This window comes from Rousettus aegyptiacus, unplaced genomic scaffold, assembly GCF_014176215.1.
Source record: "Rousettus aegyptiacus isolate mRouAeg1 unplaced genomic scaffold, mRouAeg1.p scaffold_m13_p_5, whole genome shotgun sequence".
Lineage (NCBI taxonomy): Eukaryota > Metazoa > Chordata > Mammalia > Chiroptera > Pteropodidae > Rousettus > Rousettus aegyptiacus.
In genome coordinates, this window is record NW_023416308.1 from 6846908 (window position 1) to 6859841 (window position 12934).

The following is a 12934-nucleotide window of genomic DNA, read 5'->3' on the forward strand; positions in this document are numbered from 1 at the left end:
GCAGGTTTGTGTGAGATTGGGGTGTTACGTAAAGCGTGGGGAGATACTGTGCCTGGCGGATAGGAGCTGTCCAAAAAAAAAAAAAAAAAAAAAAAGACAGCTGCTTTCATTACCTGATAGTTATCAAAAAAAAAAAAAAAAAACCCTTTTAGACAAAGAGGTTTTTGCACCTATCAAGTCTGTTTTATTTCAGGAACAAGAACCAGAGAAAAGAATCATTCCATTCACTCCAAATAGTCGACTATGAAGACAGACAAAAAAAGAAATCCACACAGCACTGAGGGAAAAGAATTTTTTTTATTAATCTTTCTTTTTTAAAAAAGTTGATTTTTTGGTTTTTTTTTTTTTGTGGCATTTTTTTAGGTAAACCTCTTTCTGCGTCCCCTCCCTCACTCCGCCCACCCTCCTCTTAAAAATATAAAAATGTCCAACCCCCGATAACTAGAGTACAATAAATAAACAGTAAACACAAAAACATACTTTATTTGTTTCTTCTTTATACAAAATAAGGAAACTAGAAGCGTTCACCTTCCAAAAAAGTATAATACTGTACATCCTGACGACCCAGCCTCCAGGCCCTGGTGCAGGGAGGGTGGTCTGTGGGCCACAGCCCAGAAATCTTGGCGCCTTGCCCAAGGGGAGAGCCGGGTGGGCAAGCGTTCGAGTCTGGCCTGGACCCCCGGGTTCGAAATAAATGCCAAAGTAAGGAAGGACGGGGTGGCCTGGCCCAAGGCTGGAGATGTCCAAGACCGCCCCATCTTCCTAGACAAGCAGCCCGTGAGCCTCAGGCTTGGCCACCAGGGGGCGCCAACGCGCAGGCGGATTTGTCTTCCAGCGACACCCCCATCCAAGCGTGTTTCTCTCCCGCTTTCTCTCCGGGTCTTCTCTCTCTGGCGGGCGCTCTCGCCACCGCCTCTCTTCCTTATTTTGCTCCCTGTCCTCTCTCTCCGTCCAATCTCTCTTTTTCTTATCTTGTTTGAAAGATGAGGAAAGCGGAGTGAGAAATACGACTACAAAATACCGCTCGGATGGCGGAGAGGAGGGAAAATGCGTCTCCGCCCCTTGGTCTCAACCGTCTCTTGGTCCAAAGAGGTGGTGGGTGGGGAGTCGGGGAAGTCGACAGCGTGCTTGAGAACTCTTGACCCTCTGCGGTATTGACTTTGGTCCCAAGAAATTGCTCGCGGCAGCCAGGAGAGCGCTGGCGGAGGGCCGGGAGTCGCGGAGCGCCCACGGGGTGCAGATGGGGGTCGGTCCCCCTCCGCGCCCAGCCGAGATGCAGCTGCTGGTTGAGTGTGGACCCGAGAGAGAACCCCTGAGGGAGCCCCTGGCCACGGCCGGCTGCGTTGGGCGTTTTGGTTTGGGGAGGCTGCGTCCGGGGGTGGGGGCGGGGCGGCCTGGCCTGGCGGCCTTACCACACGGCGGCCTCGTTGAGCTCGGGGTTGGGGTGCGACAGGGGTCCGCTGTAGCCGCTGGCGCCGCTCATGGGGAAGGGCGGGCTGGGCCCCCCGCTGAACACCTCGCCCGGCAGGGGGTGCAGAGCGCCCGGCAGGCCCGGCTCGGGGCTCGGTGTGTCCGGGTGCGAGATCATGTCGGTGAACCTGGGGTTGTCGGCGGCGTGTGGCCCGGCCAGCGGCGGCTCTAGTGCACCCAGCGGCGTGGAGCCGGGCCCCGAGGCGGCCAGGAAGCTCGAGTCGGCCGGTGACTGCGCCTGCGACGGCGGGCCGTGCGCGAAGAAGTCGTAATTGCCTCCCGGCCCGTAGTAGTCGCCTTGGTAGTCTGCGGAGGGGGCAGGGAAGAGACCGGGGAGAGGTGAGAGAAGGCGAGGGCAGTGAGGGACTTGGGGGGGGCGGGGTGGAGGGGGACGGGTGGGGGGGACCTGGGAGGCACGGGCTTGGTCGGGGCCACCTGGAGAGGACAGTAATGGGGCACCTTGCGACACTGATTCTACGTTAGAGACCCACGGAGAGGCCTGCTGAGGCCAAAGGTGAGGGAGGCTGGAGGTGGCGGAGATGAAGACCCACGGGTCAGGTCGGGAAGAGAGAGACAATGAGAGATGTTGAGAGCTGCAGAAAAGGAGAGAGATTCAGAGACGGTAAGGGACAGAGCAGGAGACGCTGAGACCTCCATCAGAGGTTCCGTGACCCCGGGGGGTGAGGATGGGCAAAGGCCACGGCTGCAGAGGAGCAGAGACAGCGAGCGAGTCCACACAGTGCCGGAGAGTCGGTGAAAGATGCACAGAGAGCCAGAGACCGTGAGAGCCAAAAGCGGTGAGAGATCGGCAGAGGACAAAGTCAGAGGAGAGCAAAGAGGAGCCCCTGCTGTGCACCCCCAGACTCAGAGAGAGTGGAGGCAAGAAAAGAAAAGGGACTCAGAGACAAAAGGCGCCGAGAGATGGGAGGTCAAGTAAGGCAGGTAGTCCAGGGGAGGCCAAGAGAAAAGAGATGGCGGCGATTAGACACCCGTGAAAACCCCAGCGAGAGACCCGAGAGCAGGATGTAAGATCAGGGCAGCCAGATGCGCTCAGAAACAGGGAGATGCGTCAGACAGAATGCCAGAGACTGGGGGTGGGAGGGAGGGCCTGAGGCCAGGAGAGGAACAGGACAGGGGTGCAGGGGATGACAGAGACCAGAGCGCGAAATGGTCCAGCCCCGGGGGGCACTCAGGCTGGGAAGAAGCCGGGACCCGGGCATTGGCGGGAGCACGCGAGACTGCAGAGTTGCGCGGATGGGCGGAAGCCCGGACGCAGAGCGCGCCAGCGGCCTCGGCGCGCGCGCTCCCTGTCTGTCTTTCAGCCTCTGCGCCCCGCGGAGTACAACCCTGCGTGCGCCCGGGAGGGATGCCAGGGTCCGACCGATTGCAACGGCCTCGCCTGGCACCGAGAAAGCTGAGCCCCAGCGACTTGGGCGAGGCGAAGGGGACGCGAGCATGCCCTGGGTCCTATCCAGAGTTCCACGGGCGCCTCCGCGTAAAGACTCGGCCCTCCGGTCTCGCTCCTGTGGGTTGGCACCCAGGTTCTGAAGCCCTTGGGGACACTGAGCCGTTTGGAGAATCTGATGAGAGCGTTGGGCTCGCTCTCCAGAAAAATGCACGAAATGCGTGTTTTGCTCACACATTCATGGGGCGCAGGGACTCCAGGTCACACGCCTACCCATTCTCAACAAATTGTTTCTGACCTCTCAGGAGAGGAAAGCCTGCTCCCCTCTCCCAGGTCGGCCCCTGAAGGATGGAGATGTGAGACCCCGTCTTATAGCTCCCACCAGTGACAACGATCCACTTTGTACAGTGGGAAAAGCAGTGCGTCCGGAGGCGGGTCTCCTCTGCAAACCCCCTGCTCCGTCTTGGGGTCTCACTTCCAGGGGCGAGTTCTCAAACCCCCTGTCGCCCCCCCCCCCCAAACTCTGAAATCAGTCCAAACGGGGATATCTGGAGGCAAGGCTTGGAGACGCTTTAGGCAACAGTTAAAACGGCCGTCAATTACTTTTTAAAAACCACTCATCCCATTCTCCCCGAAACTGAAGCGGAAGGTTGCAAGCAGCGAATTTGGGGCCCCTAAGGGACAGGGATGGGGGCCGGCCCGGGCCCGCAGCGAGCCGGCCAGCCCGCCAGGACCGCGGGCCCCTGCGCGGAGCGCGCCGCCTCCGCCCATATGGCGGCCGGGCCGGAGGTAATTGGAACAAACGCCCTCTGAAAAGGGCACAAAAGCCGCAGCTGGGGCTTTGTCCGCGCTCCCACGGGGAGCCGCAGGCCCGCCGCCCAGCCCCTTTCTCGCCCGCTGCCGGCCGCCGCCGCCAGGATCTCCCAGTGCGCATTAGGCGGGGCCGTCTCGCTGGGGCTGAGGCGGGGGTCCTACCCCCGCCCCAATTCCGGGGGAAGCAGGGCCCGCGTGTCCAGGCCCCCTCTCCAGCCAGCAGAGGCGCGGGGAGAGGAGGTGGCGGGATGGGTGGGGGCTCACTGTCCTCCGGGAATCCTTGGTTAATTACCCAGGCGGGGAAAAATTCCGGACTGGTACGCCCCACCACCTTCCTGCGCCCGCAGAGATTTTGTGCGGAATGAGGCAAAGAGAGGTGGAGAGGGTCGGTGAGTGGAGACCCCAGGACTCCGGCCACCATCCCGGCTGCCCTGTGGGTCGGTGACTCCCTCCCCCAAAACCCTGGCTCTGCCATTGCAGAGTCTCTGCTCCAAGCACAACAGCCGCGCACTTGGTCCACAATTTCTGGTGGCCCCGACCCGACCTGAAAATTTAACTTTCTAGGCTTGCGGATGTACTGAAGTCGGTATCTTCTTTCCTGAGCCTGCCTGGGCGCGGGGCACCTGGCCCTTGCTCTCCATATTGCCACCAAACCCAGTTTTCTAAGAGAAGTCGCCTCTCCCCAACCTCGGCTGCTGGCGCCCTCCCACAGCCCGGGCAGGCCTGTGGCACTGGGCAACTCAGAGAGGAGTGCCCTCTCAGCCATGGGCACTTCTGGGGACTCTCCAAATTTACAGGCTTAGGGACGGGGGTGGAGGGGGGCTTTCTTGAGCCCACAGTCCGGGAAGTGTAGCGGCCTGTGCAGTGCCGTGACGCCCCGGAGCACAGGCAGTCGCCCAAAAGCTCCGTGGGGGGTTGGAATGGCTCTTGCCCAGCAAGTGCCGAGAATTGAAGGGAGAAGTAAAGGAGGAGAGAAAGAGGGAAGGAGGAAGAGAGTGGGTGACTAGGAGGAGGGTTCACCCATGCACCGATCTCAGAATTCTCTTTGCAAACTCTCGCTCTGCGTGCCCTGCAGCCCCAAAGCTGCAGAGTGGATAACTGGATTGGCCCAATCCTTGAGCCCCCAGCCGCCACTACCCCCAGTGTGCTTGGGGCTGGAGAGTGGCCTTGAGACCTGCCCAGAGCGATGGCCGGCATCTTGGCTCCCAGCGCCAGGGGCTGTGCATGGTCCCAGGGGCAGCAGAATCCAGAACCGAATGTCTTGGAAGCTAGTGAGCAGGCTGCGGGGTCATGGGAGTAAGGTTGAACCCTGACCCCTCCACCCCTACCACAAGTGCTGCCCTCCAGTTTCTGCTGAGTTCCCGCGGGCGCCAAGTACACCAGGCAAGGGCAGCAGGAAGGCTGTGTGTCTGGCTGTGACAGGTGCATTTGGATTTGCAAGTGCCCAGCTCGGTATGATGCGAGGGAGTGTGTAAGCCTGTGGATCTCTCCAGGTGTGTTTGTTTATGTTTCTGGGATGGAGTTTACCTTTGTATGGTCATATGGGATCATGTGTCTAGATCTGTGTGCCTGAGGTCTCTGAACTCGTGTGTGTGTGTGTGTGTGTGTGTGTGTTGGTTTGTATCGGTTAAGGTGTGTCCGTGATTGTCCTGCGTGAATAGAAAAGAGCGAGGGGATCCAGCCCTGGGCTCTCAGCCTCAAGAACAGCGCGAGCCTGGGTGTAGGGCAGCGCGTCCCGGGGGGGGCCCTTACCTCCGTAGTACGTGTATGGAGTGGACCCCAACATTTCAGACTCGTCCAAGCGGCCGCCCAGCGGACGCATGCGCCGCGGACTCCGGAAGAAGGCGTGTCTCCGGGCGCCGAGTGCGCTCAGCTGTTTCATCCGGCGTTCTTTGGACCGTCGGTTCTGGAACCACACCTGGGACAGAAAAGGGGCTGTGAACTCGGTTGGGGGTGTCAGCTCCCTGCCCGGGCCGCCCCCGCTGGGTCCTAGCGCCGCCTTCGCTCCAAAACTGCCCCGAGGAGGGGGGCTGGGCGGGATTAGGCCGGAGGGGTGGAGAGGGGCCCCGGCGAACCAGCCAAGGGTGAAGGATTTTGCGGACCCGTGGGGCGATTCATAAAGACCTGGGCTTCCTGGGCTTCGGCCTGCCCGCAGCCTGACGGCTTTATAAAGGCCTCCCGCCCGGCCGGGCTCTAGTCTCGGCCCCTCGGCTCCCCAGCCAGACTCTGGCCGTTTGTCTGCCCCGCGCTTCAGCGCAGGAAGGAGGCACATCAGGGCAAGTCGCCTCTTTCTCTGCTCGGGAGATGAGAGGAAGGGAGGGGTCCTGGACCCTCAGCGAGGCTTAAAACCCTCCTCGAACGGGGCGAGGGACGGGATTCAGAAGGGAAGTGACGAGTGACTTTGGTTGAGAGTTTGACCAGCTGGCCCAGACCTCGTGCGCACCGTCTGCCCCTAGACCCAAACTCAGCCATCCCAGCCAAGGGAGCCGGGCGCGAGGCTCCTCCAAGCCCCTTGGCTCCCGGACGCTGGGGGAAGCGGGCAGGGCGACGCGGGCCGGGCCGCACCTGGATGACACGCATGTTGAGGCCGGTCTCCTGCGCCAGCTGCTCGCGGATGTGGCGCGTGGGCTTGGGCGTGGCGGCGAAGGCGGCCTTGAGCGTCTCCAGCTGCTTGGCTTTAATGGTGGTGCGCGGGCCGCGCCGCTTGGTGCCAGAGTTCTGCTCCTCGTTCTCGTTGTTGGCCGTCTCCTTGTCCGAAGATGTGGAGTTGTCCGTCTCCTTGGGGTCGTCCTGGAGTGGGTCCTGGAGGTCCGGGGACAAACTGCGGTCCGTACAGGATGACACTGCGGGCGGACGGAGCGGGAAGGGACAGCGGCGTCAGAAGCGGCCCAAGGCCTCTCCAGTAGGGCTGCTGGTTCCCGCCGGCCCGGGCCATCTCCAACCGCACGGGGTTCCCTCCCAAACCCTACGACAGCCCCTCCCCCACGGGCCCAGCGCCCGCCCACTCCTTCCAGGCGGGGCCGGGCCTTGGAGGGTCCCTAATCCAGCCTTCTGGGCACTTTTCGGCTATTGCCTGGGGAAGGGGAGGCACGCCCTCTGGAGTGCCCGGCGTTCTTGGAGAGGGGACCCGCGAGGGAGGGGGTGCAGGTGCTCTCGGGGCCTCGGATCTTCTTCTCCCTTCTCTCCTTCCTCCGCGATCCACTTAGTGTCCTCCCAGTGCAGGTAGAAACCTCCGGGAGCTCCAAAGAGGCGGAAAGGAGACTTGCGCAGTTCCAAAATCGGGGGAGGTGGCAACTTTGGAACAGGTTCTTGAATTGGAGGAGGACAGAGCGTTCCGGTGTCCTGTAGGACTGACTCCGAAAGAATGCTGTGTCTCTTCCCCAGACCCCCGGCCCCTTCCTGGCCCTAGAACTGCCTTGTGAGTGAGCGGGAGCGGGATTGGGTACAGGAGACCCGCAGGGGGCAAAGTAGAGAGCGGCCAGGCCGCGCATGGCTCCAGGGCGCTGGGGCCGGGGCCGTGAAGGAGTGGAGGCCTCCTACCTGAGTTGAGGCTGCCCTCCTTGAGGCTGGACGAGCTCAGGTAGTCGTCCTTGCACACGAACTTGTTCTCGTCGATGACGTAGAGCTCCTCGCCCGTGGACAGCTGCTTGTTGCACACCATGCAGGTGAAGCAGTTGAGGTGGAAGACTTTACTGCGGGCCTTGCGGACCAGGTCGCTGGGCGAGATGCCTTGTGCACAGCCCGCACACTTGGTGCCGAAACGCCTGCAAGACGCAGCGCAGCCCGTCGCCTGGGGCCGCCCGCCGTCCCGGCCTCCCTAGTCTCTGAGCTCTTCCCGCCCTCCTTAGCTTTTGAGAAGCCTCTAGTCCCACATCTATCAAAGGGGACCCCAATCCCATCCTCCCTCGCTGGAACATGAGAGGCAGGCAAATATCCTGATCTGTTCTTGGGACTCGGACCGCCATGCCTCCGTCGGGTTTTCAGGTTTATTCAGACTCCTCCGGGCTTAGAGCAATGGGCATAGCCTTAAGCCAAGCAGAGGGCCTAGAGTCCCCCAAGATGCTCCCCGCACCCCCACATTCCTACTGGATTTGTCTGAGATGCTCAAGGTAAACTTGGCCCTCCAGGGAAGGGTTTTAAGCCAAGCAGGCTGGGTTTGGATCATTCTTGGCTTTGCCTCTTAGATCCTTTCTCGCCCATCTGCTGGGGCCCAGGTAGGGCCCGATCGGCCTGGCTGGCGAGTTCTAGCAGAGGGCCAAGGAGCCCCTCTGCTGAGCTGGACCCGAGCAGAAAGGAGGGAACCTTCTGCTGATTTACAGTGCCACCAGCCCTGGAGGCTTTCCAATCCCCACTGTGGGACCCACCAGAGGTAGTCAGGAGCCTGTGGGCAGCATGGCCCCAGAACGGTGGACTCTGGGAAGCGGAGACTGAGTCTCTAGGCCCACCCTGCTCCCAAAATTTCTGCCCCCCCCCAAAGTGGCCAGAAGACAATCCTGCATGTGCATGGCCAGCATATGTAATTGCTGAAATTTCCCCCTTTTCCTGTGTCCTCGGTCTAAATCTTTTTCTTTCTTTCTTGAGTGCTGGGAGAAGGCTGGCACCCCCAAAATGGGTGGTGCAGAATGGGGAGCAGAGAGGGTCCAGGACTTTGGGGCCCCACGTCCACCCACACCCAGGTCTCTAAACAGGGCGAATTTGGGTGACATTGATGTAGTGAGGGCATTAGGAGCCATAAGTCACTTTTGGCCTTATCCGGCAGTGTAATTGGCCATATGCACCTTATCAAAAATCATTAGGTGCTTTGCAAGCACGGCCACATTAGGGGCCTCAGTTCTATGGGGCCGGGGAGTTTACACATGTAAAGGCGCGGCTGACATTTTCTCCTATTCAAATTCTTAGTGCCAAGCAGCTGGGGCCAGGGAGCAGCCCTGCTCAGCAGTGTTAATCATGCCCGCCCCCCACCCCTTCCCCGGGCGCCGGAATTCGCATTCACAAAGCCGGCTCTGGGCGCCGGTGGAAGCAGGCAGGGCTGAGTGGCCAGAAACCCCACAGCCTTCTAGGCCATCCTTTGGTATTTCCTAGCTGAGGAAACTGAGGCCCAGAGAAGGGGTCATCCCTGGCCTGCCTGTGGGCCCCTGTGGGCAGCAAGGGGAGGTGACACCGCTCAAGATAGCCAGACCCCAAATGTCCTGATTTCATTGGTACTTTTCGACATGGGAGAAGATGTTTAAGGAGTTGGGGTGGGAGGGTGAGGAGGAGGAGGTTCCCTACCCCCAAGAGCAGAGGAGACCTTCCTGGCCGAGCCCCCGCTGGAGCTGGGAAGTTTCCGTTTGTCCTGGAAGGCTCTGGGGCCCGGCCTGCCTCACCAGGAGGGCAGGCTCTGCGCAAATGCACTCTGCTTGCTGGGAAGAGCCTCCAGCCAACTCCTAACTTTGCAAAAATCCTTCTTCTTTCAGAACCGAGCTTAAAACTTCCCACCTTGGGGTTGCAATCTCTAGGAAGGGGCCGAGACCGGCGGGGAGCAAGTTTATCTCGGCTTCTTCCTCCCTGGCCCCACCTCCGCTCCAAGCCGGCCTGGAGCAGCAACCGTGAGGCAGGGAAGCAGCGTCCTTCCGGCGCCACCCGGGCTCGGGCCCTTTCCTGGACCGAGTTCTTCCGAGGGCTCCCCTGCTCCCCTTTTAAGCTGGCGAGCCCCGGAGGCTGGGATGGGTTTCTTTCGTGGTCTCCCCTTTCCCGGCACCCCAACGGAGCGCGCGCAGGGTGGGCGCGCGGGCGGCAGGGCTGCGCGGCCTCTTACCTGAAGAAGTCATTTTTGCAGTAGAGCTTGCCCTCGCGCGAGAAGCACTTCTCTGAGAGGTTGGTCTTGCACTCGCAGCACTGAACGCATTTGATGTGCCACGCGCGGTCCAGTACGTTCAGCAGGAAGCGGTCGAGGATGGGCCGCTCGCAACCGGCACAGTGCACCATCATAGCCCCGCGCCCCGGGCGGCTCGGGCCGCCTTGCCCTCCCTTTGGGCCTCCGGCCCTCGGGCCCCCCACGGCCCCGCCGCTGCGTTCCGCCTCTTCTCTCGGCCGTCGCCCGGGCGAGTCCGGTCCGGACCAAGACTCCGCCGGTCAAGTCCTTGGGTGATCGCTGGGCCGCCTGGAGTGGGGTGGGGAGTGGTGGCGTTCACAGCCTCATGCCCCGGCCCGCGCGCCCCCGCGCTTGTTCCGAGCTCCCCCAGGTGTCTTGGGTAGCTGCTGGCCTTGGCGCTGCCGAGCGGCTTTCCCCGGTGGCGGAGGCGCCGACACTTTCCCCCACTTTCAAGCGGTCCCGATCCTCATCTTTGTCTGGCCGCCGCCTAATTCGCGCATCCTTATTCAGATTTGGTGACGTGGCACGGCACGTAGGGGGCCTGGTGGCCAATGGGCGCGCGGTGGCCATGGCAACCTCTTAAATTTATAGCATATCTAAATTGGCTACAGCGTTGCGGTCCGGACAGAGCAAAAAAAACAAGGCATCAGTATTGTTGAGTATTAGCTTGTACCTGGTTCGGAGGCGAAGTAAGTATTTACCTTCTAGTTCACGGGCTGGGAACCGGGGGCCGCGCGATCTGGGGGCCTCTCTCTCCTCGCAAATATTTGGGGGCAAGGATTCCAGAGCCTAGTGGGGGGTCGGGACCCCTGCCCCCTTCGCCATCCCTGGAACTTGCAGAAGTTGTCCGAGGCCCGGAGCGCGCTCTACATCCGCCTTCGCCTTCTCCCGCCCAGCCCAGCCCGCCCAGATTGGATTTCCTCAGCCCCGTGCGTCCCTGGGGTTTGTGCCCCGAAGCCGCGACAGCGCAGTTCAAGGGGCTCCCAGAGCCAGAGCCACTCGGCTTCTTTTATGATAAACGGTGCTGGGGCCCACTGGGGCTTGTCTCGTGGGGAGTGTGTGGGGGGGAGAGAGAGAGAGAGAGAGAGAGAGAGAGAGAGAGAGAATGAATATGAACGGAGCCGTTGGGTTTGCGGATCTTTCCCCAAGCAGGCCCAGGTCTAGTTTGGGGCTGGGAGGAGCATGTCATCTGGCCTGGTCAGGGACCCAGAATTTTCGGGCCTGAGTGCGCCACCCATGGGGCTCTGGGGGAGAGGAGGAGAGGGAGAGGTCCCGGGCCAGCCTGGCCTTACCAAAATCGGCTCAGAGGCTGCGTTCACCCCGTCTCTCCTTTCCTCACTGCACATTCCCCATCTCATCTCGGGGCAGTTGGTCCGGGGAACTGTGGTGAGCGAGTCGCACCACCAAGGCGGGGAACGCTAGCGATTGGGTGGGTGCTACTTGCACACGCGGGGCATGCCGGATGGATGTGCAAGTCCAATCTCTTATAGAATGCAGGAAGAGAGGCTCTGCGGGGCGCCAAGGGGCCACAGAGGGTGAGGGGTGCTCGCAGGTGTACATGGAAGAGGGTATGGGTCCGGGGTGGAGGAGGAGAGGGCCAGGCCTCTTGCCGGAAAGGGGACCAGCCCAGTGACCGGGCGCTCTAATTTAGGGAGGCCCGGAAGGCCGGCGGGAATTTTCCATCGGCTCTTGGAAAGCTGACTGGGGGCTGCCCCGGAAGGTAGGCCTTGGGCCCGAGGGCTGGAGCCAGGGGACTGTGTTTATGCCGAGACTTGGCTGTGTATGTGTGTTTGGGTGTTCATTTACCATGTGTTAGCGTATACCCGCTGTTCGAGAATCCTATCTTTGCCTCTGTTTTATTTTTTTAAATGTTTATTTTATTTTTATTTGCCTCTGTTTATAGTTACTAATCCATCACGTGAGTACACTTTGGCATGTGTGTGTGTGTGTGTGCATTTTGCATTTATAGCTGTGCGTTGTTCTGCTAACGTTTGTGTGCATTCGTTTGTGTATTCATTCTTGTTTTTGTTGGTCTGCGTATAGACTTGCGGCCAGGTGAACGTGAGGGCGTTTGCACCTGCGAGTGTGCATTCGGGTAAGATCATTTGTGTACATGTGTGCTAACGCCGACGTGGAAATGGACTTTATAAAATCTGAACGTATGGCGAATGGGATGTATGCGTGACTGAGCCAGGTGGGGCAAATGCAGAATTTTGTGGCTCTGTGTTGTGTGCCAGTCGCTGTGTGTGTCACATGTGTGTATTTACTCAGACAGCAGTGTTTTTGTTTATGCCACTCCTGTAGGGTTTTTTTTTTGGGGGGGGCGGTGTTTGCGGGTATGCTAGCTAGCGGCGGCAGTACTTGCCTTTGTGGATTTAGGGAGGCAGGATTTGTGGATGCTTGTGTTGGGGCATTTGGTAGAAGCACAGAGATGCTCACTTCTTTCCCGGTTTCTGTCCAGGCCTAGTGCTGTTCCCCATTCTCTAGGAGAGGTGATCTGGCTGGGGAACAAGGAATTGCCAGGAGCTGGTTACTGGGTAGGGTGTTGACCCACAAGCTGGGCCCCTGAAAAGGAGCCCCCCAGTTGGGCCGTGTCTGCCTGATGGTGCTGTCCCTCATCCTCCAGCGTGCTGAGGGACAGGTGTCTACACAGCCTAACAGTGTGGCTGCTTGGAGCCAGGCGAGGCCAGGAACCAGCAGGATGGATCTCGCCTGGTCTCTCAGTCCCATTTGGGAGAGCTCCAGGGACTCCAGATGAAGCCGCAGTTTCTGGCAGTGCCTGGCCCTGTCTCCGGGGGGCATGAAGGGTCCTTGAGAGAAACAAGGACCTGAGAGCAGAGAGGCGCCCAGGCTGAAGTGAGGGCGCACTGCGCAGTGCGCTGGGTCTTTGTCTCACTGGGGTCCCCCTCGCTCCCATGTCTCGTTACATCCATTTTCCTCTCTGGCTCCCTTTCTTTCTTGTGTTCAGCCTCTGTTCTCTTTCTCCTCCATTTCCACGTCACTTTTTTTTTTCTCTCTCAATCTCTCTCTCTGTTTTTATTTCTCTCCCTCTGCCTCTCTACTGGGTATCCAAATCCAGCAACCGGCGCATCGCCGCAGTGAATGATTTTCATCGCATACTGTACAGATTTTGGGGTGCCGGAGGGAAGACTCGCATACAGTCATTCGAAGCCCCCATCTAATGGCTTTATCCCTTACTCTGGACTAGGCACACTGAGCCCACACTCCCCCAGTCCTTATCCGGGTACCCGAAGGGCCTGTCTGCCTGCCATGTTTTCCCAGTCCTGGCTTCGCCCACCCTGTCTGCCGCTTGATGCCTTGTGTGCCGGCTCCATCTCAAACAGATCCACCTGTCCTCACCTTCTGGATGTGCTTGAACGCCAATGCACAGC

General features: G+C 60.0%; 1 protein-coding gene across 1 annotated transcript; it reads right to left on the reverse strand.

Moving 5' to 3' along the window:
* Positions 1-278: 278 nt before the first annotated feature.
* On the reverse strand, positions 279-10221 carry LHX5 (LIM homeobox 5). The gene is made up of 5 exons (XM_016157478.2): positions 9486-10221; positions 7229-7452; positions 6254-6531; positions 5441-5606; positions 279-1776 (listed from the first exon to the last, which is right to left on the reverse strand). The coding sequence occupies exons 1-5, from the start codon at positions 9656-9658 to the stop codon at positions 1409-1411; spliced, it is 1209 nt and encodes a 402-aa protein (XP_016012964.1). The 5' UTR covers positions 9659-10221; the 3' UTR covers positions 279-1408.
* Between the last annotated feature and the right edge of the window lie 2713 nt (positions 10222-12934).